A 25,666-nucleotide genomic window follows, 5' to 3' on the forward strand; every position below is an offset into this window, starting at 1 on the left:
GCAACAATGAACAGTGAGCCATCGTATTCATGCATAAAAAAACAAATAATGAAAGAAAAGCTTTGCAAGTTAGAATTTTGTAAAGTTAGTGTGGGAGAGGTGGAAAAATGATTGTTATCGATCAATAATGACAAACCTCCTGGCATTGACAACTTAGATGGAAAGCTATTGAGGATGGTAGCTGACTCTATAGCCACTCCTATCTGTCATATATTTAATCTGAGCCTACAGGAAAGTCTTTGTCCTCAGGCCTGGGGGGAAGCCAAAGTAATTCCGCTACCCAAGAATGGTAAAGCGGCCTTTACTGGTTCTAACAGTAGACCTATAAGCTTGCTGCCAGCTCTTAGCAAACTATTGGAAAAAATTGTGTTTGACCAAATAGAATGCTATTTCTCTGTAAACAAATTAACAACAGACTTTCAACATGCTTATAGGGAAGGGCACTCAACATGTACAGTGGGGAAAAAAAGTATTTAGTCAGCCACCAATTGTGCAAGTTCTCCCACTTAAAAACATGAGAGAGGCCTGTAATTTTCATCATAGGTACACGTCAACTATGACAGACAAAATTAGAAAAAAAAATCCAGAAAATCACATTGTAGGATTTTTTATGAATTTATTTGCAAATTATGGTGGAAAATAAGTATTTGGTCAATAACAAAAGTTTCTCAATACTTTGTTATATACCCTTTGTTGGCAATGACACAGGTCAAACGTTTTCTGTAAGTCTTCACAAGGTTTTCACACACTGTTGCTGGTATTTTGGCCCATTCCTCCATGCAGATCTCCTCTAGAGCAGTGATGTTTTGGGGCTGTCGCTGGGCAACACGGACTTTCAACTCCCGCCAAAGATTTTCTATGGGGTTGAGATCTGGAGACTGGCTAGGCCACTCCAGGACCTTGAAATGCTTCCTACGAAGCCACTCCTTCGTTGCCCAGGCGATGTGTTAGGGATCATTGTCATGCTGAAAGACCCAGCCACGTTTCATCCTCAATGCCCTTGCTGATGGAAGGAGGTTTTCACTCAAAATCTCACGATACATGGCCCCATTCATTCTTTCCTTTACACGGATCAGTCGTCCTGGTCCCTTTGCAGAAAAACAGCCCCAAAGCATGATGTTTCCACCCCCATGCTTCACAGTAGGTATGGTGTTCTTTGGATGCAACTCAGCATTCTTTGTCCTCCAAACACGACGAGTTGAGTTTTTACCAAAAAGTTCTATTTTGGTTTCATCTGACCATATGACATTCTCCCAATCCTCTTCTGGACCATCCAAATGCACTCTAGCAAACTTCAGACGGGCCTGGACATGTACTGGCTTAAGCAGGGGGGACACATCTGGCACTGCAGGATTTGAGTCCCTGGCGGCGTAGTGTGTTACTGATGGTAGGCTTTGTTACTTTGGTCCCAGCTCTCTGCAGGTCATTCACTAGGTCCCCCCCGTGTGGTTCTGGGATTTTTGCTCACCGTTCTTGTGATCATTTTGACCCCACGGGGTGAGATCTTGCGTGGAGCCCCAGATCGAGGGAGATTATCAGTGGTCTTGTATGTCTTCCATTTCCTAATAATTGCTCCCACAGTTGATTTCTTCAAACGAAGCTGCTTACCTATTGCAGATTCAGTCTTCCCAGCCTGGTGCAGGTCTACAATTTTGTTTCTGGTGTCCTTTGACAGCTCTTTGGTCTTGGCCATAGTGGAGTTTGGAGTGTGACTGTTTGAGGTTGTGGACAGGTGTCTTTTATACTGATAACAAGTTCAAACAGGTGCCATTAATACAGGTAACGAGTGGAGGACAGAGGAGCCTCTTAAAGAAGAAGTTACAGGTCTGTGAGAGCCAGAAATCTTGCTTGTTTGTAGGTGACCAAATACTTATTTTCCACCATAATTTGCAATTAAATTCATAAAAAATCCTACAATTTGATTTTCTGGAGAAAAAAAATCTCAATTTGTCTGTCATAGTTGACGTGTACCTATGATGAAAATTACAGGCCTCTCTCATCTTTTTAAGTGGGAGAACTTGCACAATTGGTGGCTGACTAAATACTTTTTTTCCCCACTGTACAGCACTCACACAAATGACTGATGATTGGTTGAAAGAAATTGATAATAAGAAGATTGTGGGAGCTGTACTGTTAGATTTCAGTGCAGCCTTTAATATTATTGACCATAACCTGTTGTTGAAAAAATGTATGTGTTATGGGATGTAGCTCAGTTGGTAGAGCATGGCGTTTGCAACGCCAGGGTTGTGGGTTCGATTCCCACTTATGAAAAATAAATAAGAATAATGGATGCAGTCGCTCTGGATAAGAGCGTCTGCTAAATGACTAAAATGTAAAAATGTTATGGCTTTTCAACCTCTGATTCAGAGCTATGTATCTAATAGAACTCAAATAGTTTTCTTTAATGGAAGCTTATCTAATGTCAAACATGTAAAGTGTGGTGTATCACAGGGCAGCTCTCTAGGCCCTCTACTCTTTTCTATTTTTACCAATGACCTGCCACTGGCATTAAACAAAGCATGTGTGTCCATGTATGCTGATGATTCAACCATATACGCATCAGCAACCACAGCTAATGAAGTCACCGAAACCCTTAACAAAGAGTTGCAGTCTGTTTTGGAATGGGTGGCCACTAATAAACTGGTCCTGAACATCTCTAAAACTAAGAGCATTGTATTTGGTACAAATCATTCCCTAAGTTCTAGACCTCAGCTGAATCTGGTAATGAATGGTGTGGCTGTTGAACAAGTTGAGGAGACTAAATTACTTGGCGTTACCTTAGATTGTAAACTATCATGGTCAAAACATATAGATTCAATGGTTGTAAAGATGGGGAGAGGTCTGTCCGTAATAAAGAGATGCCCTGCTTTTTTGACACCACACTCCAAAAAGCAAGTTCTGCAGGCTCTAGTTTTGTCTAATCTTGATTAATATCCAGTCGTGTGGTCCAGTGCTGCAAGGAAAGATGTAGTTAAGCTGCAGCTGGCCCAAAACAGAGTGGCATGTCTTGCTCTTCATTGTAATCAGAGGGCTGATATAAATACTATGCATGCCAGTCTCTCTTGGCTAACAGTTGAGGAGAGACTGACTGCATCACTTCTTTTTATAAGAAACATGAATGTGTCGAAAATCCCAAATTGTTTGCATAGTCAACTTACACACAGCTCTGACACACACACTTACCCCACCAGACATGCCACCAGGGGTCTTTTCACAGTCCCCAAATCCAGAACAAATTCAAGAAAGCGTACAGTATTATATAGAGCCATTATTGCATGGAACTCCGTTCCATCTCATATTGCTCAAATGAACAAAAAACAGATAAAGCAACACCTCACGGCACAACGCCTCTCCCTTATTTGACCTAGATAGTTTGTGTGTATGTATTGATATGTAGGCTACGTGTGCTTTAAAAAAATTGTTTATGTAGTTCTGTCCTTGAGCTGTTCTTATCTATTAATGTTCTGTATTATGTCATGTTTCATGTTTTTTTGTGGACCCCAGGAAGAGTAGCTGCTGCTTTTGCAACAGCTAATGGGGATCCTAATAAAATACCAAAATACCAAACAACAAACAGGTTTTTGTCTTTCTGAGCCAAGGCCTGTGTGAAGGATTAAACCCTGTGTTCAGAATAAATCACCTTTAACAGTCAACAGCCACAGCTTCATTAGGAAATGCATTGGTGACTTTGTCCCCACATTGAAGGTTCACTGCTTTCCCAATCAAAAGCCCTGGATTAACACTGAGGTTGGGACAGGGCTAGTGCTCACAGTGCTATCACAGACAACCCTGAGGCTACAGCTGAGCACAGGAACAAGTACAAGAAGTTCAGCTACGACCTCCGCAGAGTCATCAAACTAGCAAAAGGACAATATAGGAATAAGGTGGAATCATATTACACAGGCTCCGATGCCCTCCGCATGTGGCAGGGGCAACAGTCCATTACGGATTACAAAGTAAGACCCAGCCGTGATCTGCCCAACTATGCCTCTCTACCAGATGAACTCAATGCATTTTATGCACACTTTGACAATAACAATACCGTGCCATGCGAGAGGGCTCCCACCGACCCAGAGGACTGGGTTGATCTCGCTCTCCGAGGCCGATGTGAGAAAGGTCTTTAATCAGGTCAAAACTTCCAAGGCCGCGGGGCTGGACAGTATTCCAGGGTGTGTTCTCAGAGCATGCACAGATCAGCTAGCAGACTTATTCATAATAATTTTTAACCTCTCTAATCCCCACATGTTTTAAGCTGACCACCATCATTCCTGTTCCCAAAAACTCTAAGGCTTCATGCCACAATGACTACAGCCCTGTAGCACATATGTAATCATGAAGCAATTTGAAAGCCTGGATATGGCACACATCAACTCCATCATCCCAGACACCCTAGACCCACTCCAATTTGCTCACAACCCCAACAGATCCATAGACAACGCAATCTCAATTTCACTCCACACTGCCCTCTCCCACCTAGATAACAGTGCCTTGCAAAAGTATTCATCCCCCTTGGCGTTTTTCCTATTTTGTTGCATTACAACCTGTAATTTAAATTGATTTTTATTTGGATTTCATGTAATGGACATACACAAAATAGTCCAAATTGGTGAAGTGAAATGCAAAAAATTACTTGTTTCAAAAAATTATACAAAATAAATAACAGAAAAGTGCTGCATGCATATGTATTCACCCCCTTTGCTATGAAGCCCCTAAATAAGATCTGGTGAAACCAATTACCTTCAGGCTCACATAATTCGTTAAATAAAGTCCACCGGTGTGCAATCTAAGTGTCATATGATCTGTCACATGATCTCAGTATATACAGTGAGGGAAAAAAGTATTTGATCCCCTGCTGATTTTGTACGTTTGCCCACTGACAAAGAAATAATCAGTCTATAATTTTAATGGTAGGTTTATTTGAACAGTGAGAGACAGAATAACAACAAAGAAATCCAGAAAAATGCATGTCAAAAATTTTATAAATTGATTTGCATTTTAATGAGGGAAATAAGCATTTGACCCCCTCTCAATCAGAAAGATTTCTGGCTCCCAGGTGTCTTTTATACAGGTAACGAGCTGATATTAGGAGCACACTCTTAAAGGGAGTGCTCCTAATCTCAGCTTGTTACCTGTATAAAAGACATCTGTCCACAGAAGCAATCAATCAATCAGATTCCAAACTCTCCACCATGGCCAAGACCAAAGAGCTCTCCAAGGATGTCAGGCACAAGATTGTAGACCTACACAAGACTGGAATGGGCTACAAGACCATCGCCAAGCAGCTTGGTGAGAAGGAGACAACAGTTGATGCGATTATTCGCAAATGGAAGAAACACAAAAAACTGTCAATCTCCCTCGGCCTGGGGCTCCATGCAAGATCTCACCTCGTGGAGTTGCAATGATCATGAGAACGGTGAGGAATCAGCCCAGAACTACACGGGAGGATCTTGTCAATGATCTCAAGGCAGCTGGGACCATAGTCACCAAGAAAACAATTGGTAACACACTACACCGTGAAGGACTGAAATCCTGCAGTGCCCGCAAGGTCCCCCTGCTCAAGAAAGCACATATACAGGGCCGTCTGAAGTTTGCCAATGAACATCTGAATGATTCAGAGGAGAACTGGGTGAAAGTGTTGTGGTCGGATGAGACCAAAATCGAGCTCTTTGGCATTAACTCAATTCGCCGTGTTTGGAGGAGGAGGAATGCTGCCTATGACCCCAAGAACACCATCCCCACCGTCAAACATGGAGGTGGAAACATTATGCTTTGGGGGTGTTTTTCTGCTAAGGGGACAGGACAACTTCACCGCATCAAAGGGACGATGGACGGGGCCATGTACCGTCAAATCTTGGGTGAGAACCACCTTCCCTCAGCCAGGGCATTGAAAATGGGTCGTGGATGGGTATTGTAGCATGACAATGATCCAAAACACACGGCCAAGGCAACAAAGGAGTGGCTCAAGAAGAAGCACATTAAGGTCCTGGAGTGGCCTAGCCAGTCTCCAGACCTTAATCCCATAGAAAATCTGTGGAGGGAGCTGAAGGTTCGAGTTGCCAAACGTCAGCCTCGAAACCTTAATGACTTGGAGAAGATCTGCAAAGAGGAGTGGGACAAAATCCCTCCTGAGATGTGTGCAAACCTGGTGGCCAACTACAAGAAACGTCTGACCTCTGTGATTGCCAACAAGGGTTTTGCCACCAAGTACTAAGTCATGTTTTGCAGAGGGGTCAAATACTTATTTCCCTCATTAAAATGCAAATCAATTTATAACATTTTTGACATGCGTTTTTCTGGATTTTTTAGTTGTTATTCTGTCTCTCACTGTTCAAATAAACCTACCATTAAAATTATAGACTGATCATGTCTTTGTCAGTGGGCAAATGTACAAAATCAGCAGGGGATCAAATACTTTTTTCCCTCACTGTATACAGTGGGGAGAACAAGTATTTGATACACTGCCGATTTTGCAGGTTTTCCTACTTACAAAGCATGTAGAGGTCTGTAATTTTTATCATAGGTACACTTCAACTGTGAGAGACGGAATCTAAAACAAAAATCCAGAAAATCACATTGTATGATTTTTAAGTAATTCATTTGCATTTTATTGCATGACATAAGTATTTGATCACCTACCAACCAGTAAGAATTCCGGCTCTCACAGACCTGTTAGTTTTTCTTTAAGAAGCCCTCCTGTTCTCCACTCATTACCTGTATTAACTGCACCTGTTTGAACTCGTTACCTGTATAAAAGACACCTGTCCACACACTCAATCAAACAGACTCCAATCTCTCCACAATGGCCAAGACCAGAGAGCTGTGTAAGGACATCAGGGATAAAATTGTAGACCTGCACAAGGCTGGGATGGGCTACAGGACAATAGGCAAGCAGCTTCGTGAGAAGGCAACAACTGTTGGCGCAATTATTAGAAAATGGAAGAAGTTCAAGATGACGGTCAATCACCCTCGTTCTGGGGCTCCATGCAAGATCTCACCTCGTGGGGCATCAATGATCATGAGGAATGTGAGGGATCAGCCCAGAACTACACGGCAGGACCTGGTCAATGACCTGAAGAGAGCTGGGACCACAGTCTCAAAGAAAACCATTAGTAACACACTACGCCGTCATGGATTAAAATCTTGCAGCGCACGCAAGGTCCCCCTGCTCAAGCCAGCGCATGTCCAGGCCCGTCTGAAGTTTGCCAATGACCATCTGGATGATCCAGAGGAGGAATGGGAGAAGGTCATGTGGTCTGATGAGACAAAAATAGAGCTTTTTGGTCTATACTCCACTCGCCGTGTTTGGAGGAAGAAGAAGGATGAGCACAACCCCAAGAACACCATCCCAACCGTGAAGGTGGAAACATCATTCTTTGGGGATGCTTTTCTGCAAAGGGGACAGGACGACTGCACCATATTGAGGGGAGGATGGATGGGGCCATGTATCGTGAGATCTTGGCCAACAACCTCCTTCCCTCAGTAAGAGCATTGAAGATGGGTCGTGGCTGGGTCTTCCAGCATGACAATGACCCGAAACACACAGCCAGGGCAACTAAGGAGTGGCTCCGTAAGAAGCATCTCAAGGTCCTGGAGTGGCCTAGCCAGTTTCCAGACCTGAACCCAATAGAAAATCTTTGGAGGGAGCTGAAAGTCCGTATTGCCCAGCGACAGCCCCGAAACCTGAAGGATCTGGAGAAGGTCTGTATGGAGGAGTGGGCCAAAATCCCTGCTGCAGTGTGTGCAAACCTGGTCAAGACCTACAGGAAACGTATGATCTCTGTAATTGCAAACAAAGGTTTCTGTACCAAATATTAAGTTCTGTTTTTCTGATGTATCAAATACTTATGTCATGCAATAAAATGCAAATTAATTACTTAAAATCATACAATGTGATTTTCTGGATTTTTGTTTTAGATTCTGTCTCTCACAGTTGAAGTGTACCTATGATAAAAATTACAGACCTCTACATGCTTTGTAAGTAAGAAAACCTGCAAAATCGGCAGTGTATCAAATATTTGTTCTCCCCACTGTACACCTGTTCTGAAAGGCCCCAGAGTCTACAACACCACTAAGCAAGGGGCACCACCAAGCAAGCGGCACCATGAAAACCAAGGAGCTCTCCAAACAGGTCAGGGACAAAGTTGTGGAGAAGTACAGATCAGGGTTGGTTTCTAAAACCGCCCACCAAAACTCACGGACCAGGCAAGGAGGGCATTAATCAGAGAGGCAACAAAGAGACCAAAGATAACACTGAAGGAGCTGCAAAGCTCCACAGCAGAGATTGGAGTATCTGTCCATAGGACCACTTTAAGCCGTACACTCCACAGAGCTGGACTTTACGGAGTGGCCAGAAAAAAGGCATTGCTTAAAGAAAAAAATAAGCAAACACATTTGGTGTTCGCCAAAAGGCATGTGGGAGATTCCCAAAACATATGGAAGAAGGTATTCTGGTCAGATGAGACTAAAATTGAGCTTTTTGGGGGGGTTTGCGCTATGTCTGGCGCAAACCCAACACCTCTCATCACCCCGAGAACACCATCCCCACAGTGAAGCATGGTGGTGGCAGCATCATGCTGTGGGGATGTTTTTCATCGTTAGGGACTGGGAAACTGGTCAGAATTGAAGGAATGATGGATGGCACTAAATATAGGGAAATTCTTGAGGGAAACCTGTTTCAGTCTTCCTGAGATTTGAGACTGGGACGGAGGTTCACCTTCCAGCAGGACAATGACCCTAAGCATACTGCTAAAGGAACACTCAAGTGGTTTAAGGGGAAACATTTAAATGTCTTGGAATGGCCTAGTCAAAGCTCAGACCTCAATCCAATTGAGAATCTGTGGTATGACTTAAAGATTGCTGTACACCAGCGGAACCCATCCAACTTGAAGGAGCTGGAGCAGTTTTGCCTTGAAGAATGGGCAAAAATCCCAGTGGCTAGATGTACCAAGTGTATAGAGACATACCTCAAGAGACTTGCAGCTGTAATTGCTGCAAAGGTGGCTCTACAAAGTATTGACTTGGGGGGGGGGGGGTGAATAGTTATGCACGCTCAAGTTCTGTTTTTTTGTCTTATTTCTTGTTTGGTTCATAATAAAAAATATTTTGCATCTTCAAAGTGGTAGGCATGTTGTGTAAATCAAATGATACAAACAATCCATTTTAATTCCATGTTGTAAGGCAACAAAATAGGAAAAATGCCAAGGGGGGTGAATACTTTCGCAAGCCACTGTACCTATGTGAGAATGCTGTTCATTGACTACAGTTCAGTGTTCAACACCATAGTCCCCTCCAAGCTCGTCACCAAGCATAGGACCCTGGGACCGAACACCTCCCTCTGCAACTGGATCCTGGACTTCCTGACAGGCCGACCCCAGTCGTTGAGGGTAGGCAACATCACCTCCGCCACGCTGACCCTCAACACGGGGGCCCCACAGGGGCTTTGCTTACTCCCCTCCTGTACTTCCTGTTTACCCACAACACGCATGACTCCAACACCATTATCAAGTTTGCTGATGAGAAAGCCTACAGGGAGGAGGTCAGTGACCTGGCAGTGTATTTGTATTTGTATTTATTAAGGATCCCCATTAGGTCCTGCCAAGGCAGCAGCTACTCTTCCTGGGGTCCAGCAACATTAAGGCAGTTATATACAATTTAAAATATTACATGACATTATGTTTCATAAGACTTTTAACAACACATTAAGTGTGTTCCCTCAGGCCACTACTCTACTACCTAATATCTACAATACAAAATCCATGTGTACGTGTGTGTAGTGTGTGTCTTATCATGTGTATGTGTGTCTGTGCCTGTGTGTGTCTCTTCACAGTCCCTGCTGTTCCATAAGGTGTATTTTTATCTGTTTGTTAAATCTAATTGTACTGCTTGCATTAGTTACCTGATGTGGAATAGTGTTCCATGTAGTCATGGCTCTATGTAGGTCTGTGCGCCTCCCATAGTCTGTTCTGGACTTGGGGATTGTGAAGAGACCTCTGGTGTCATGTTTTATGGAGTATGCATGGGTGTCCGAGCTGTGTGCTAGTTGATTAAACAGATACCTCGGTGCATTCAGCATGTCAACACTTCTTACAAAAACAAGTAGTGAAAAAGTCAATCTCTCCTCCACTTTGAGTCATGAGAGATTTACATGCATATTATATTAGTGTGGTGCCAGGACAACAACCTCTCCCTCAACGTCAGTAAGACCAAGGAGCTGATCGTGGACTACAGGAAACTGGTAGGGCGAGCACGCCCCCATCCACATTGACAGGGCTGCAGTGGAATGGGTCGGGAGCTTCAAGTTTCTCGGTGTCCACATCAATAAGGACTTAAAATGGTCCACACACATGCACAGTCGTGAAGAAGGCGCGACAGCGCCTCTTCCCCCTCAGGAGGTTGAAAAGGTTTGGCATAGTCCCTCAAATCCTCAAAAAGTAATACAGCTGCACCATTGAGAGCATCTTGACTGGCTGCATCACTGCTTGGTATGGCAACAGCACCGCCCTTGATCGCATGGCACTACAGAGGGTGGTGCGGACAGCCCAGTCCATCACTTACGTCGAGTTCCCTGCCATCCAGGACCTCTATATCAGGCGGTGTAAAAGGAAGGCCCAGAAAATTGTTAAGACTCCAGCCACCCAACCCATAGACTGTTCTCTTTGCTTCTTCACGGCAAGCGATTGACTCTTGTATATTTTGCACTGTCTCTATGCATACTCACAGGACTCTACACACTAACGCACACTGACACTCCAACACACACGCGCATGCACACACACACACTTAATTTTCTCACACACACATAACATTTATACTGACTCTACACACACACACACACTCACATACAATCATCATATATGCTGCTGCTACTCTGTTTATCATAAATCCTGATGCCTAGTCACCTTACCCCTAGACATACTGTATCTACCTCTATCACTCCAGTATCCCTGCACATTGTAAGTATGGTATTGGAACTGACCCTGTATATAGCTTACTTACTTCTTGTGTTCTTCTTATGTCTTCTTTTTATTTATTGTGTGTGTTTGTTCTACCTTATATTATTTTTAGTACTACATTGATATTGATTACTGCATTGCTGGGTTTAGAGCTTGCAAGAAAGGCATTTCACTGTACTTGTGCACGTCACATTAAAACCTGAAACTTGACATTTTCAATATGAACGGTGCCCTTCCCCTTTCCCCAGCCTGCAACCTTGGACCCCTGACACTGTTCGAGACCAGAGGCAATATCGCCAAATGAAGACCTCAACCCACAAACGCTCACAGAACACCGGGGTAAGGCACGGAAACTGTGATGCATTCATCCCACCTGAGCCCAACTCGTTTAGTCGGATCGTACCAATTAGTTTAGATCGGGTCCGGCATTTGCTCTAGATCATCAGTTCCCAAAGTGGTACAACACAATGGTATTCCCCAGAAATGTTGTTTTGAACATAAATGCACTGTAATTTAAGCTCCAAAACTGCAAAATTTTCTCTCTGGCCCATAGCCAAATGTATAGAATTGCACAGAATTAGCTTTAAAACCGCTAGAAAAAAAGATTTGAGAGGGGCCTTTACACTGCAGAAGTAATAGTAAAACTGCTTGTATGCTATTTGTATGGCACTCTTAAAGGAAAACTCCACCCAAAAACTATATTTCGGTATTTGTTTCATTAGTCCATTGTTGACATAGTCCCCAAATGTTTTACTTGTCAGCAATGGACTAATGAAACAAATACCAAAAGATCGTTTTTGGGTGGAATTTTCTTTAAGTAGGAGTTGTATTCTGATATTATGAGGGGGTCCCTGATGAATTTGCTATCACAAAAGGGGTCCCTGACGCCAGGGGTGGACTTGCATTTCTAACACACTGGCCCATTGTCACGTTCGTTTAAGGACGGGTCAGACCAAGGCGCAGCGTGAAATGCGTACATGTTTATTTAAATGATAAACACACGACAAAACGACAAACCAACGAACCGTGAAGTCCTAAGGCTAAACACAAAACAAGCCTCTAACACGGAACAAGATCCCACAACTAACGAGTGCCAACAGGCTGCCTAAGTATGCTCCCCAATCAGAGACAACGAGTGACAGCTGCCTCTGATTGGGAACCACACCGGCCAACATAGATCTACACATACTAGAACATACACATAGATATACACAACATGGAAAACCACACCCTGACTCAACATATAAAGAGTCCCCTGAGTCAGGGCGTGACACCCATTTTTTTCTTGAGGCCCCCATTATTAGCTAAATAATGATAATTGTGCAAAAAAAAATATAAAATAGTTAGACAGGCTCACTGGGCTAAAAATGGACCAGCCCATCTAGCATTTACCAGAAATGCCAGATGGCCAGTCCGTCCCTGCCCGACACAAAAAAGTTTGGATTAGCTACATGGATACTCTCATATAGACCCTAAAACATTCTGTATAACAACAAACTGGGGCTCAAACCAAACCACTTACTTGCTGTATTGGGGCAAAGAAACAGAACGAACCAAGCAAGGACCGTGCATCACAAGAGGTTAGCTCAGGACTAGGCAAGAATACAGAGAAAATAGACATGTTGTGGTAGCCTTCGAGGCCTTGGAGGTGCTGAGGCCTGAACGACAAGGCAGCAGTGTAGCCCCATAGCTCCCTAAGGAAGCAGCAGTCAACACTCTTAGAAAAAAGTGCTGGCTAGAACCTAAGAGGGTTCTTTGGCTGTCCCCATAGGATAACCCTTTTTGGGTAGAACCCTTTTTGGTTCCAGGTAGAACTCTGTGGAAAGAGTTCTACATTCAACCCAAAGGGGTTTTCCCTGGAACTAAAAGTGTTCTAATTGGAACCAAAAATGGTTTTTCAAAGGGTTCTCCTATGGGGAGACCTTACCTGGAACCCTTTTTTCTAAGAGTGTAGCCCCATGCCTGCCTGCTACCCTCTCTGAGACCCAGGGCCTCCCTGCTTCCCTATCTGAGACCCAGGGCCTCCCTGCTTCCCTCTCTGAGACCCAGGGCCTCCCTGCTTCCCTATCTGAGACCCAGGGCCTCCCTGCTTCCCTATCTGAGACCCAGGGCCTGCCTGCTACCCTCTCTGAGACCCAGGGCCTCCCTGCTTCCCTCTCTGAGACCCAGGGCCTCCATGCTTCCCTCTCTGAGACCCAGGGCCTCCCTGCTTCCCTCTCTGAGACCCAGGGCCTCCCTACTTCCCTCTCTGAGACCCAGGGCCTGTCTGCTTCCCTCTCTGAGACTCAGAGCAGCATAAATATCACCTGAACTAATTCGCTCATCACAGCGTGCAGTCATGCTTCCCCACCACAAAACACTTTGACTGGATCATGTTAGAAATATATGTTAGAAAGACCTTAAATAAACCCTGATATACCAAGGCAGAATATTTAAGGTTGTCTGACTATAAAGACATGACTTGTATCTTTCTGTTGTATCGATGTTGCTCAAAATTGGCCATCTGTTGAGTAACAAGCTACCAAGCTAAAGCTCACTAGCCCTCTTGTCAGTTCTCTCTCTCTCTCTCTCTCTCTCTCTCTCTCTCTCTCTCTCTCTCTCTCTCTCTCTCTCTCTCTCTCTCTCTCTCTCTCTCTCTCTCTCTCTCTCTCTCTCTCTCTCTCTCTCTCTCTCTCTCTCTCTCAGACTGAAACAACTCTCCATAATTTTATTTACAATAATCAGTGAGCTCAATGAGCTCAAACAAAGTCATAACATAAAAACTTTTCATAACAGAAAACATGAACATTGTCATATCATTATAGTTCAGGCCACATGACAGTGAATAATGTGTGTGTCACAGTACTAACCATATCCCATCCTTTTTTGGGACACATCCCTCTGGATATTGTGGTCATGTTCTTGCTATATCATTCATGCAATGCTTATTGCATTACACACACTTGTGTCTCCAGTCCACACCGACTCTGGAGCAATGTGACTCAGGGCGCCTAGGGCATCCGTGTCTGCTCCGAGATACAGGGCACACAAGGCCTTGATGGTCACACACACAGGCGTGTGTGCTGTGTGTGTTTGTGTATGTGTGTGTGTGTACAGCATGTTTAGTGTGTGTGTGGTGTATGTGTGTGTGTGTGTGTGTGTGGGGGGGGGGGTAGGAAAGGTTGCCTTGCGCAACCCGAGTGAACCTAGCCAATATGAAAGAGTGACGATGCGCTGCTTACCTCACGGATGACTCTGGGTTGAACCTGTTTAGTCACAGGACTGACATTTTACCTGTTTAGTCACAGGACTGACATTTTACCTGTTTAGACACAGGACTGACATTTTACTTGTTTAGTCACAGACATCATAATTATAAGCAAGACATTTTCGCCTTAAAGCTTTATTTTAAGCTTTCATTAAACAGTGCTGTTTTGTTTTTCAAGATTCAACATTTTCTTTGAGTTCTTTGTAATTAATTAAACCAAATACAATTCCGGGGATTTGACACGTATAATGTGTAAAATGCTAGCTCTCTCTTGACAAAGAGGTTCTCAACCTCAAGAGGTTACACACAGGCACAACCTCACATCCTCCCCCACCATCACCTCCGCCAACACCCACCGATACACACGTGCGTTCTAAGACCTAAAAATAGGTGAACATGTATTGATCCGTGTTCATTAGTGTCCAGTCTGCAGCACCCAGTGGGTATTATAATACCGTATTAGTATTAAGACCCAGCCACCACCACAGTCCCAGCCACCACCACAGTCCCAGCCACCACAGCCACCACCTGGGTCCAGGCCTTCAGGAGATTTACGTCCTAACCCTTATTAGACGCAGACGGGGACATTTAATTAGCGCTTTAATAATATCCCATACACTTCGCCAGTCCTCACCCCTCCACCTCTCCCTGTCCCACTCTCATTCTCAACTGTCTGTTTACCTTCACCAAGTACATCAATATATAGTGAAGCAAGCGCTCAATGTAGAAGATGCTCCTATTACCACAGGTCTAGAGTCATATTACTCTACTCTCAACCTTTACCATTATGGGAATAACAAATATCTGACAGTGTATCAGTGGTCAGGCAACTAAGGGCAACTTCCACCTACTCTGAAGCCTGGGCGGCCATCTTGGATGAGGTCAGATTAGTATGAGCTCACTGAGCAGGTAGCTCTGGGGTCATAGTGTCATCTGTTCTGCATAGCTAAATAGCTGAATACCTCCCCTGGCTCTAGGTGGGGAGCAACATGAGTTGACTACTCACTATAAATAGACCATTGTCTCTACAGGCCCAGCACACACACACACACACACACACACACACAAATATCTCACCCTTTGTCAACATAGAAAAAGCCTTTTGTGTTCTCTTATTTATATTATATAAAGCCTTAAACCAACAGAACTGGAGCAAATATTGTTTTCATGCCTCCCACTCTCTCGATGGCTAGTGGCATCTTGACAGAGAGGAGAAACAGCAAAATGTCAAGGGCAAAATACCAAAAGGGTTGACTTTCATGCACTGTTGATTGGTATTTCATCAACTCATACATAGTCCTCTACGTCCAGACACTGTCTAGCCAATACGACCAACCAATACCTTTGACCACAGACATTTTAGGATATCTTGCCAAACTAAATCTCAATATTGTGTTTGATAACGTTTGACGTTTGACATTTGACTTGACATTTAAAGCTGCTCCCGAGTCCAAAAAATAGTCAGAAACCCTGTCGTCTGTATCCAAGCAAAGACTGTTATGGCAACTGAATATGAAACTGCAACCAAATGCACACGCACGCACACTCAAGCGCACGCACGCACACCCGCGCACACACTAACCTTCACACCCTGCGTGGTTACATTGCCCATCCATGCAAAATGAGAGCATTTTTGTGTGGATAAATCACATGAATGGTGGAAGGCATAAGCCTCAGGACAGTGTGGCCCACATTCTCACTGATTAACAGAACCCTTTCTATCCAAAACCTCCTCAAAACAGGACTAGTTCTACTATGAATCCTACCGTTACAGTGAGAACCAGTCTTAGCCTGTGGCTAGCCTATGGAATGATTTGAGACACATGATTCAGGATCAAAGTTATTCAAATACCTTTCGCCAATGAATTTCAATGCTTTATTTGGTAGTATTCATTAAACCACTGTGTTATTTGATTAGACTATAGTGAGACGACACTGGCAGTACATTCTCACAGTAGTTAAATTCTAATTAAAATGTGGTAATTACTTGGTGAGGGCTTTTTCTACTCTATTATATTCTGCTTGGATCAAAACACAACAACAACAAGAACAACAAATCCCCTGAAACTATTACCATCGGAGGCTTGCGTGTAAAGGAATAAAGGAATTTGGAACGAGAGCGGTGTACTGTAGCAGGCTCCTGGTTGTTACACAGTTAGTGAGGTGCTAACTGCTGCCAGTTGTGCCTAGGTATTAACACCTGGCATGGTTAAGTTAAACAGTGCAATGGTCCAATGGAAGGGCACCACCTGACATGGAGCTTTAAAAAGAGACACTGGAGTCACACACATACATAAAGTAGCAGCCAGGTCACCTGTGATACAAGTCAGTATCGATGTCGGGAGATGACATGGAAATCGGCCACTAGGGGCAACAGTGAGCATTGTTACCTTCATGTAGGTTTCGGTTTTGCTAGGGCATTGTGGAAAGGGATGGAGGTAAGCATCTGCCTCTGATTTCAAAGGTTGCAAGTTCAAATCCAGCAATAGAAAGTTTTTTTTGAGATTTTTGTTTTAAGCCTATCCCAAACCTTAACCCTTACGTTAACCATTTGGAGTTAATGCCTAAACTTAACCCTAACCATAAAAACGTGGAGTTAATGCCTGAACTTAAACTTAAACACTTGAAATTTGACCCTTGCAACATTATCTCTACTCCGAATAGCTCGTTCCATCTCATCCCACAGATGCTCAATTGAATTGAGATCTGGTGACTGGGCAGGCCACTGCAGTAAACTGAATTCACTGTCATGTTTGTGGAACCATTCCTGGACAATCCTAGCCTTGTGGTATGGGGCATTATCCTGCTGAAAAAATCAATTTGCAGATGGATACACTGGTGCTATGAAGGGATGCACCTGATTGGCAATGATGCCATGACCCAGCCAGGCTTAAAGATTAAGAGCAACCTGACCCAGACCCATGCAGGTCTTGTCCATGGTCCGACACACACACACAGCCCAGGCGAAATATCCAAATAAATGTCACTAGAAAACAGCTTAAACAATCGCAAATGCAGCTACTTTGGTGTTATTTTGGCTGCACTGTTTGACCTGACTGTAAGCCGTTGTTGGCTAGCTAGCAAGCAAGGGAAAATAATGTTGCCAGGCAGCATGGCAACAAAACATTTAGAACGAACGACTGGGTTGAGTCCATAGATTTAGAACAAAAAGCCTTCAAGACTGGGTCGCATCTCTGGCAACCTAACCGATAGAATGAATGATCCAGACAGCTTGGTAGCAACCCTAGATTTGTGTCGGGACTATATCTCGTGGAAGGATAAATTAGTATGAATAAATTCATCAAAAGAAAGTTTGTTATGAAAATATGTCAATCATTATTTGAATATGTTGGTAACCCATTGTATAAAAGCGACAATGCCCTCAAAGCTGGTGTTTAGAGGATATATTGGCACGGTTTGCCGGCCCGAGATGCTAATAACACCCGTGCGAAAATATTCTCCAAACACCGGCTTTGAGGGCATTATCACTTAATTAAGTATAAAATGTTTCTCCCCTATTTATCCCACGATGCTATGCAATCATAATAATGCTTAGTCATGCATCTGGATCCGTTAACACGCCGTCCCACATCAGACATTTTGTCATCCTTGTAAATATCCCGACGAGACATCAGCAGCCATGTTATTTTACACAACACGACATCTCACAGCCCAGGCAGATTTCAGTCTCAACCGACTTCCTTTGACTGCTCAGCCAAAATAAATAAGACAGGGGACGCAGAAGGAGAGAGAGAGAGAGAAGAGGAGGTGTAGGGGGAAGGAGGGGGGTAGGAGGAGGGATGGAGGAGGGAGAGAAGAGGATGGGGAAGAGGAAGAGGAGGAGGGAGAGAGAGGAGGAGAGGGAGGAGGCCTCTAACACAAGTGTGTAAGCAAATGACAGGCACTGACTTGACTGACTTGACTGAGGGACTGGGGCGACCCTGCAGAGAAAGATAATATTAGCGGATGTATTTAGCTGGGGCAGGCTGGGTAATTGCGACTTCATCGCTTGTCTGCCCCGCGGATTAGAACAGTACTGGCGCATGTAGTGAAGGACAGAGATGATACTGTGGGTAGAGAGTGTTACTGGCAAGGCTGAGTACCACTCCATATAGTAGAGCTCCTCTACCCATTCAGTCTCTAATTAAGTTGCTCAGTGGGTTGGGGTAGGGCACCGGCAGTGGCAAGAACGTAGGTTCCCCTCCCGCACAGGAATCATGAGACATTTTGTATTTCAACATCCCTAACACATACAGTAAGGAGACTTATGCAGTAACCCTCAGTATGTCATCGTGCTGCCCAACAATGCCAGTGTAAACTACAGCATGTGTCTACGTGTCAGTTAGTGTGGAAAACCCCTCACCCCTGACAGCCTTAAGGACATGGCATTATGTCTGCCAGGACAAAGTGTGTGTGTGTGTGTGTGTGTGTGCGCGTGCATGCGTGTGTGTGTGTGAGAGCAGAAATACAGACAAGGAAGACAGTCTTGGAAGTGTGCAAATATCCCCATAACCTAGCAAAACTACTGAAGTGTCATGACATGCAACCATGCAACACAGCTCAAAAACACTGCATAGGTTTCTTTGACAAACGGTATCTAGACCAACTGGGGCCCAGGACCCTGTTTCCTTCATTATCACGGTTAGTTTCACCAGCTGACCACCTGACCTGGCCCACAGTTCAACACTACCAGTCTTGAACTAATCAATAAACAGCTTCATTCTAAAATGATATAGGATGTTAAGGGCGTCTTTTAATTACTATACATGCCTAGGGGGACCCGTTACATCTGTAGAATCTATAGGGAGCAGGACCGTAAAACTCGATCCATTTCTAACGGACACAAAACGGTCCCAAAACAGAACTGTGTGACATTCCAACAATTCGTCCTTGTGTGTTCTTTTTGCCAAGGCTAACAAGGCTAAAGTGGTGGACGGTGGGGCGTACAACGAGGGCCACCATCAGGGTCATGTTGTCATTCCACTACCAAAACAATTCATGGAGATTAGCTCGCCCCCCATCTCCTCCCACCCACATAAATCCCCATATACCACTGCCCACCCTGCCAAAAGCTCCAACCATGGCAGATATGGAGGCCATTGGCAGGAAGGGGGTAAAGTGGAAGGGCAGAGAGCTAGAGGAGGAACTCGCCCCCACCCCTTATCACCACACACACAAACCCACCCACACACACATACACACCATCCCTTCTCCCAGCAAACCCCCACCACCACAGTGGGCTCGTGACAGACATGAATGAACCATGCTTGTGTCCTGCTCAAAACTGAGCTAAGTTGACGTAAGGGGGGCAACCTTTTACAGGGTCAAATAGCAGAGGGAAATGTTCAGCTTAATAAATTTGATTCCTAATTTCACAATTTTAAGACAGGATTACACACGTTGATTTTAAATTTGAGTAGCCTCTAAGCACTGAAATTACACAAAATATAGAGGCCACACACACTTTAGTGGTGCATGCAAAAGTCAAAATTATAGTTTCAGTCTGAAAAGCTGTTTTTCGTCAACAGCAACCAAAACATAAACCTTACTGCCCACACTACCCAAGAGTGAGAGTGGAAGAATGACTTACCACCAGGTTCCCGATCACCATGACCTGCATGAAGACCAGTAGGCAGAGAGGCTGCCCTGCCACCTCCATACAGTCCCACATGGTCTCGATCCACTCGCCGCACAGCACCCGGAACACAATGAGGAACGAGTGGAAGAAGTCCTTCATGTGCCAGCGCGGCAGCGTACAGTCCTTGGAGATCTTACACACGCAGTCCTGGTAGTTCTTGCCGAACAGCTGCATGCCCACCACGGCAAAGATGAAGACTATGATGGCTAGCACCAGGGTCAGGTTTCCCAGGGCGCCCACTGAGTTGCCGATGATCTTGATGAGCGTGTTGAGGGTGGGCCATGACTTGGCCAACTTGAACACCCTCAGCTGTGGGAGGGGGGAGGGGGGGGGATGGTATAGTGAGACCTGCTGTTTGTTCGTTATCTGAGACATGGTCAGTATGTGTGTTTTAGAAATTAATGTTATCTAAAAGTTATCAATGTATTCTTCCATGTTGTTATTTATTTGACTTGATCCTATTCTCATCTTTAAGTTTAAACCTTTAAAGTGAATAAATGTCTATTCAAAATAAAGAAGTGGCTACTGGCTACAATTCAAATAATTGTGTCAATGAAATTATGTACTAAGAAGGGGTTAACTCAATCAGGCTGGTTTAGGGTCTATTCTCATTGTCGAGAATTAAGGAGAATTTCAAGAGATTCTCGAGAGGTATCAATTCTCGAGAGACATAACTGTAATGTAAACTTGCGTATTTCTCACGTCTCGAATGCTACCTCCAGAGGTCACACACAACATTTGCCCGACAGTTGCCCCCCTCTAAGCAGGGCAGTGTAAACAGAATTGTCTCATTGAGCCCAACATTCGTACAGTAAAAATACTAATAGCAGAGCAGTGTTTTTGAAACAGCTTAAATGTATAGACCTTTTCATTATATTTTCAACCTATTTTTATTGAGTTTTCACCTGAAATTGCAGTTACAGCCTGTTACATTCTGAAATTGTCTCCGTAGCTTTAAGAAAGGGAAGCTCAAAGATGGTGAGCCACCATCCAGGCACGAAGAATGCAACAAGAAGCTGATCAACTCATCAGGGAAATTATCAACGTTTTCAGTCGAGATTTTGCGTTTACCTCATATAATGACTTCCATGATATTGATAAAATGAAACCTGGTTTGTTCTAAGGTATCTTTAATATGCTGAAACTATATTTTTATATTCGTATGAGAGGGGTAAACGTTCATGTTTGATATGCTAATATTACTAGCTAGCATAGATAGTGGTGTTATTGTGTGTACGAACAAGAAAATAAACCCTTTAACGGTCAGCACATGCTTGTGAATTGTTGTATTATTTAAGAGTGTAATATGATTTGGTTACATTATTCAAGAGTATATCTAATGTGTTTTAGAGGAAAAGTTGCTCGCATTGTTGAATAGTTTGCAAGCTTATTGGCTAGTGGCTACTGTGATACTGGTATTTACTGTACATTTGGAGTTGCAGAGCAATAGTGTCATGTAAATTGAAAAGTTTATGTACATTAATGTACATTTAAATCTCATCGCGCTGCCTCACCTTAAATGTTCGTCAATAGGAATAGCCTCTAAGTAACTGTTGAGAAGGACTTGCCAAGCTCACAGTTAGGGGGACTTACAGTATTCGTACATTAGCATCGGGAGAGCGAGCTAACCAGTCACACTGTCAAACAGTGCAGCCAGCAACACTTACATCCAGACAACCATCATCTACTAACACACAGACAGCACACAGAGAGACAGATAGGCCGGAGAGGCGACATGCTTAATGCTTAAATACCAGTCTGAAGGATCGGAGAACAGACAGTCCTTCCACGTCGGACAGGCCCAGCTCCATGAGGCTGAGGCACACGATGATGCTGTCAAAGATGTTCCAACCTTGCTGGAAATAGTAGTAGGGGTCCAGAGCGATGATCTTTAAGACCATCTCAGCTGTGAAGATCCCGGAGAATACCTAGGAAACGCAGACACACACAGACACACAGAGAGAGGGAGTGCTTAGCCTGGGGGTAGGACACTTAGAGTCAGAATCAGGCCCGGCTTCCCTTGCACATGAAGCATTGCAATAGAACAAGGCTGTCTGTCGCTTTGCCTCCCAATCTACTGATGTTATCCACGTGGAACTATCTGGAAGGCAGGGCTGTACAATGTTTCCACTTAAAACTAACTTGAAGGACTAATGGTAGATGATGAGAAACTTTTTGAAATAAGATCTAAGGTATTGTAGACGTTGCCCAAAACCATCCTTCTAGAAAACTCTGTTGACTTTTTTGCCAATACCTACCCATACTAACACAGCAGCTCTACTTGGGCTGGGAATTAATAAAATGTGCATTGCTGACAAGCAAACTGCAGTTGTCCTGGTAATTTACGCTTGAGCGTTAACCGTGAATGGGATTTCAGCGAACTTCAGGGAAATTGCCAGTGCAGTGCGCTTGTCAACAATGCACTTTTGATTCAATCCCTGTCTTGGTGTTTTCTTCATTGGAGTGTCTGGAACTACGACTGCAATGCTTATGAATCAGTTTTCAGATGCTGTTTAGGGAGCATCCTCATCTCTTTCTATTTCTCCATTCGCTGGACTCCTGTGGAGATGGTCTCTTGCTCTGTGTTTGTGTGGTAAAAGCTGAAGCAGCTGACAGGTCTGCAGTTTAGGTGTGTGTGTACGTGCGAGTGTGTGTGCTTCAGTAATCTGGTGTTTTCATCTTGCAGCTCCAGAAGTGCCTCTCTGCTAGTTGTTCCTGGGAGACGCGCTCCTCGATGTGACACGGAGTACGTGACACACAGGCGGGAGGCGAGAGGGTGGTGGGACAAGGCGAAAGCGTCAGAGTGCGCGTCTGGGTAGCCTTTGCGGTGACACCAGGCCACTGATGTCAATTTTTTTTGTCCCCATGCAACCGGGGACTCTTGAAAGGATCTGATCTGGAGTCTGTTTAGACTCGTAGGCCATGTCCGCACACACACACACACACACACACACACACACACACACACACACACACACCCACACACACACACACACAAACACACACAGTGAGTAGTTGAGTGAGCGGGACAGCGTGATTACAGCTGGGATATTGACTGGCACTTTCAGCTGCCTGGAGTGGCCCAATGTCAGTGTGTGTGTGTGTGTGTGTGTGTGTGTGTGTGTGTGTGTGTGTGTGTGTGTGCGTGTGCGTGTGTGTGTGTGCCTGCTGCTTTGGCGTGTGTCTCCATTCTCATTTACATGGGGCTCATTAGGCTCGGCTCACAGCTCGTTATCGATGATGAGGTTCTTCACAATCATACCGTTATTACGCTGTCAAGACCCGAGGACGAGACGGGCCGCTCATTATGATTGGGCGGAGAATCTATCGCAGAGATCATGTGACAACATTGACATGGCACAGCCCCAGAGAAGGACAAGACATGGACATACACTACATGAATTGACTGGGTTTGTGTACTGCACTGTGCAGTACTGGTTTGCGGGGAGATATGGTGCAGGAGACCATTATTTAATGTATTTAGGAAGATGTTGATGATGTTGATGTTGCCCAGAGTGATGCAAAAGTTAATGTGAGTTAATAGTTCCGGTTTACTTAATTGAGTGGTCTATCGCACAGCATTGGGTGTGTTGAAAAATGAATTTATTGTGTTGCAATGTAATTATAATGTCTGTACTTCAGCAAACACAACATTTTCAGTTTGTAAGTTGATCTCAAGTACTTTATTGGAAATATATTTTCCATTCAGCATTGGAATGCAAATTCAACTTATTATCACAAGTACTTTATTGGAATGCAAATGCAACGTATTAATCTTGTGTGAAATTTTCCATAGGGTCAGTATGGTCAGCATTCTTTTTTATGAATGTGTTTCATATCAAATGAAATTAGCATCTCTGTAATTCTAATTCGGATAGTGAGCAGCACACTGTACTAACACCTGTGTGGGCAAACCTTAAAAAGGGGAAGGCTACATCAGCACTGGGTCAGTCAGTGTGGTACACAATATCACACCAAGCTGTGTCACAAATGGCAACCTATTCCCTCTATAGTGCACTACTTTTGTCCAGGGCCAATAGGACTCTGTTCAAAAGCAGTGCACTATTCGGGAGTAGGGTGCCATTTGGGACAAAGGCATGCTGGGTAATTATTTTTGTCAGGCCAAAGCATAAGTAATGAGTAAGCGTTTGGGATCCCCAGGCAAACATGGTAATTGAGGAATCCTTATGTGTTGGTCTGAGCATGTCACGGCATCATGGCAACACGATTCATATCTCCAGTGATAATCATAAGAAAGTGTCCAGGTTGTGTGTGAAGTCTATCCTCTTCAGCGTATGAGCTGCTCCAGCTAAGTAAACTGAGGCACGACTGAATAGGTTAAGCGAAACACTGAAATGGCACCCTATTCCCTAGGGCAGAAGTGCTCTATTTTTGACCAGGCTCTGGTAAACAAAAGTACACTACACTCTATATGGAATAGGATGCCATTTCAGATGCCCCCATTCTGTTTTCTGTAGAAAACAATATTGTTACTGGGTAGGCCTATACTGTATTGAATATCCCACAGCTTCTAAACAAATTAGCTTGATTTCCAGACTAAATGGGATTATTAAAAGTATATATTCCAAAAGATGAACCCAGCTAAAAGACAGAAAGAACACAAATATGTGTCGCCCAACAGTGTAAATACAAGTTAGTAGAGAGTCTGAAAATGCTTATCTGCTGATTACTCACATATTATTAATCTAAACGCTGCCTCAGACGACCTGTCTGTCACCCTCCCACCCCAAACCTGTCGGTCACTCTCCCACCCCAAACTTGTCTGTCACTCTCCCACCCCAAACCTGTCTGCCACTCTCCCACTCCAAACCTGTCTGTCACTCTCCCACTCCAAACCTGTCTGTCACTCTCCCACCCCAAACCTGTCTGTCACTCTCCCACTCCAAACCTGTCTGTCACTCTCCCACCCCAAACCTGTCTGTCACTCTCCCACTCCAAATCTGTCTGTCACTCTACCACTCCAAACCTGTCTGTCACTCTCCCACCCCAAACCTGTGTGTCACTCTCCCACCCCAAACCTGTCGGTCACTCTCCCACCCCAAACTTGTCTGTCACTCTCCCACCCCAAACTTGTCTGTCACTCTCCCACCCCAAACTTGTCTGTCACTCTCCCACCCCAAACCTGTCTGTCACTCTCCCAACCTAAACCTGTCTGTCACTCTCCCACCCCAAACCTGTCTGTCACTCTCCCACCCCAAACCTGTCTGTCACTCTCCCACCCCAAACCTGTCTGTCACTCTCCCACTCCAAATCTGTCTGTCACTCTACCACTCCAAACCTGTCTGTCACTCTCCCACCCCAAACCTGTGTGTCACTCTCCCACCCCAAACCTGTCGGTCACTCTCCCACCCCAAACTTGTCTGTCACTCTCCCACCCCAAACTTGTCTGTCACTCTCCCACCCCAAACCTGTCTGTCACTCTCCCAACCTAAACCTGTCTGTCACTCTCCCACCCCAAACCTGTCTGTCACTCTCCCACTCCAAACCTGTGTGTCACTCTCCCACCCCAAACCTGTCGGTCACTCTCCCACCCCAAACTTGTCTGTCACTCTCCCACCCCAAACCTGTCTGTCACTCTCCCACTCTAAACCTGTCTGTCACTCTCCCACCCCAAACTTGTCTGTCACTCTCCCACCCCAAACCTGTCTGTCACTCTCCCAACCTAAACCTGTCTGTCACTCTCCCACCCCAAACCTGTCTGTCACTCTCCCACCCCAAACCTGTCTGTCACTCTCCCAACCTAAACAATGTACTCCTGTCTTCTCTCACATAGAGACATACAGATGTGCAGTGCACGCACATTTCTGA

At 44.5% G+C, this 25,666-nt stretch overlaps 1 protein-coding gene across 1 annotated transcript in view; it reads right to left on the reverse strand.

Annotated features, from left to right (window-relative positions):
* scn5lab (sodium channel, voltage gated, type V-like, alpha b) overlaps nucleotides 1-25,666 on the reverse strand; it is a 220,230-nt gene that overhangs the window by 60,829 nt on the left and 133,735 nt on the right. The window contains exons 15-16 of the mRNA XM_041879935.1: nucleotides 21,592-21,765; nucleotides 19,790-20,146 (exon numbers count right to left, since the gene is read on the reverse strand). Coding sequence (XP_041735869.1) covers nucleotides 19,790-20,146; nucleotides 21,592-21,765 — 531 coding nt within the window. The remainder of the gene's footprint in view (nucleotides 1-19,789; nucleotides 20,147-21,591; nucleotides 21,766-25,666) is intronic.

This window comes from Coregonus clupeaformis, chromosome 7 (assembly GCF_020615455.1).
Source record: "Coregonus clupeaformis isolate EN_2021a chromosome 7, ASM2061545v1, whole genome shotgun sequence".
Lineage (NCBI taxonomy): Eukaryota > Metazoa > Chordata > Actinopteri > Salmoniformes > Salmonidae > Coregonus > Coregonus clupeaformis.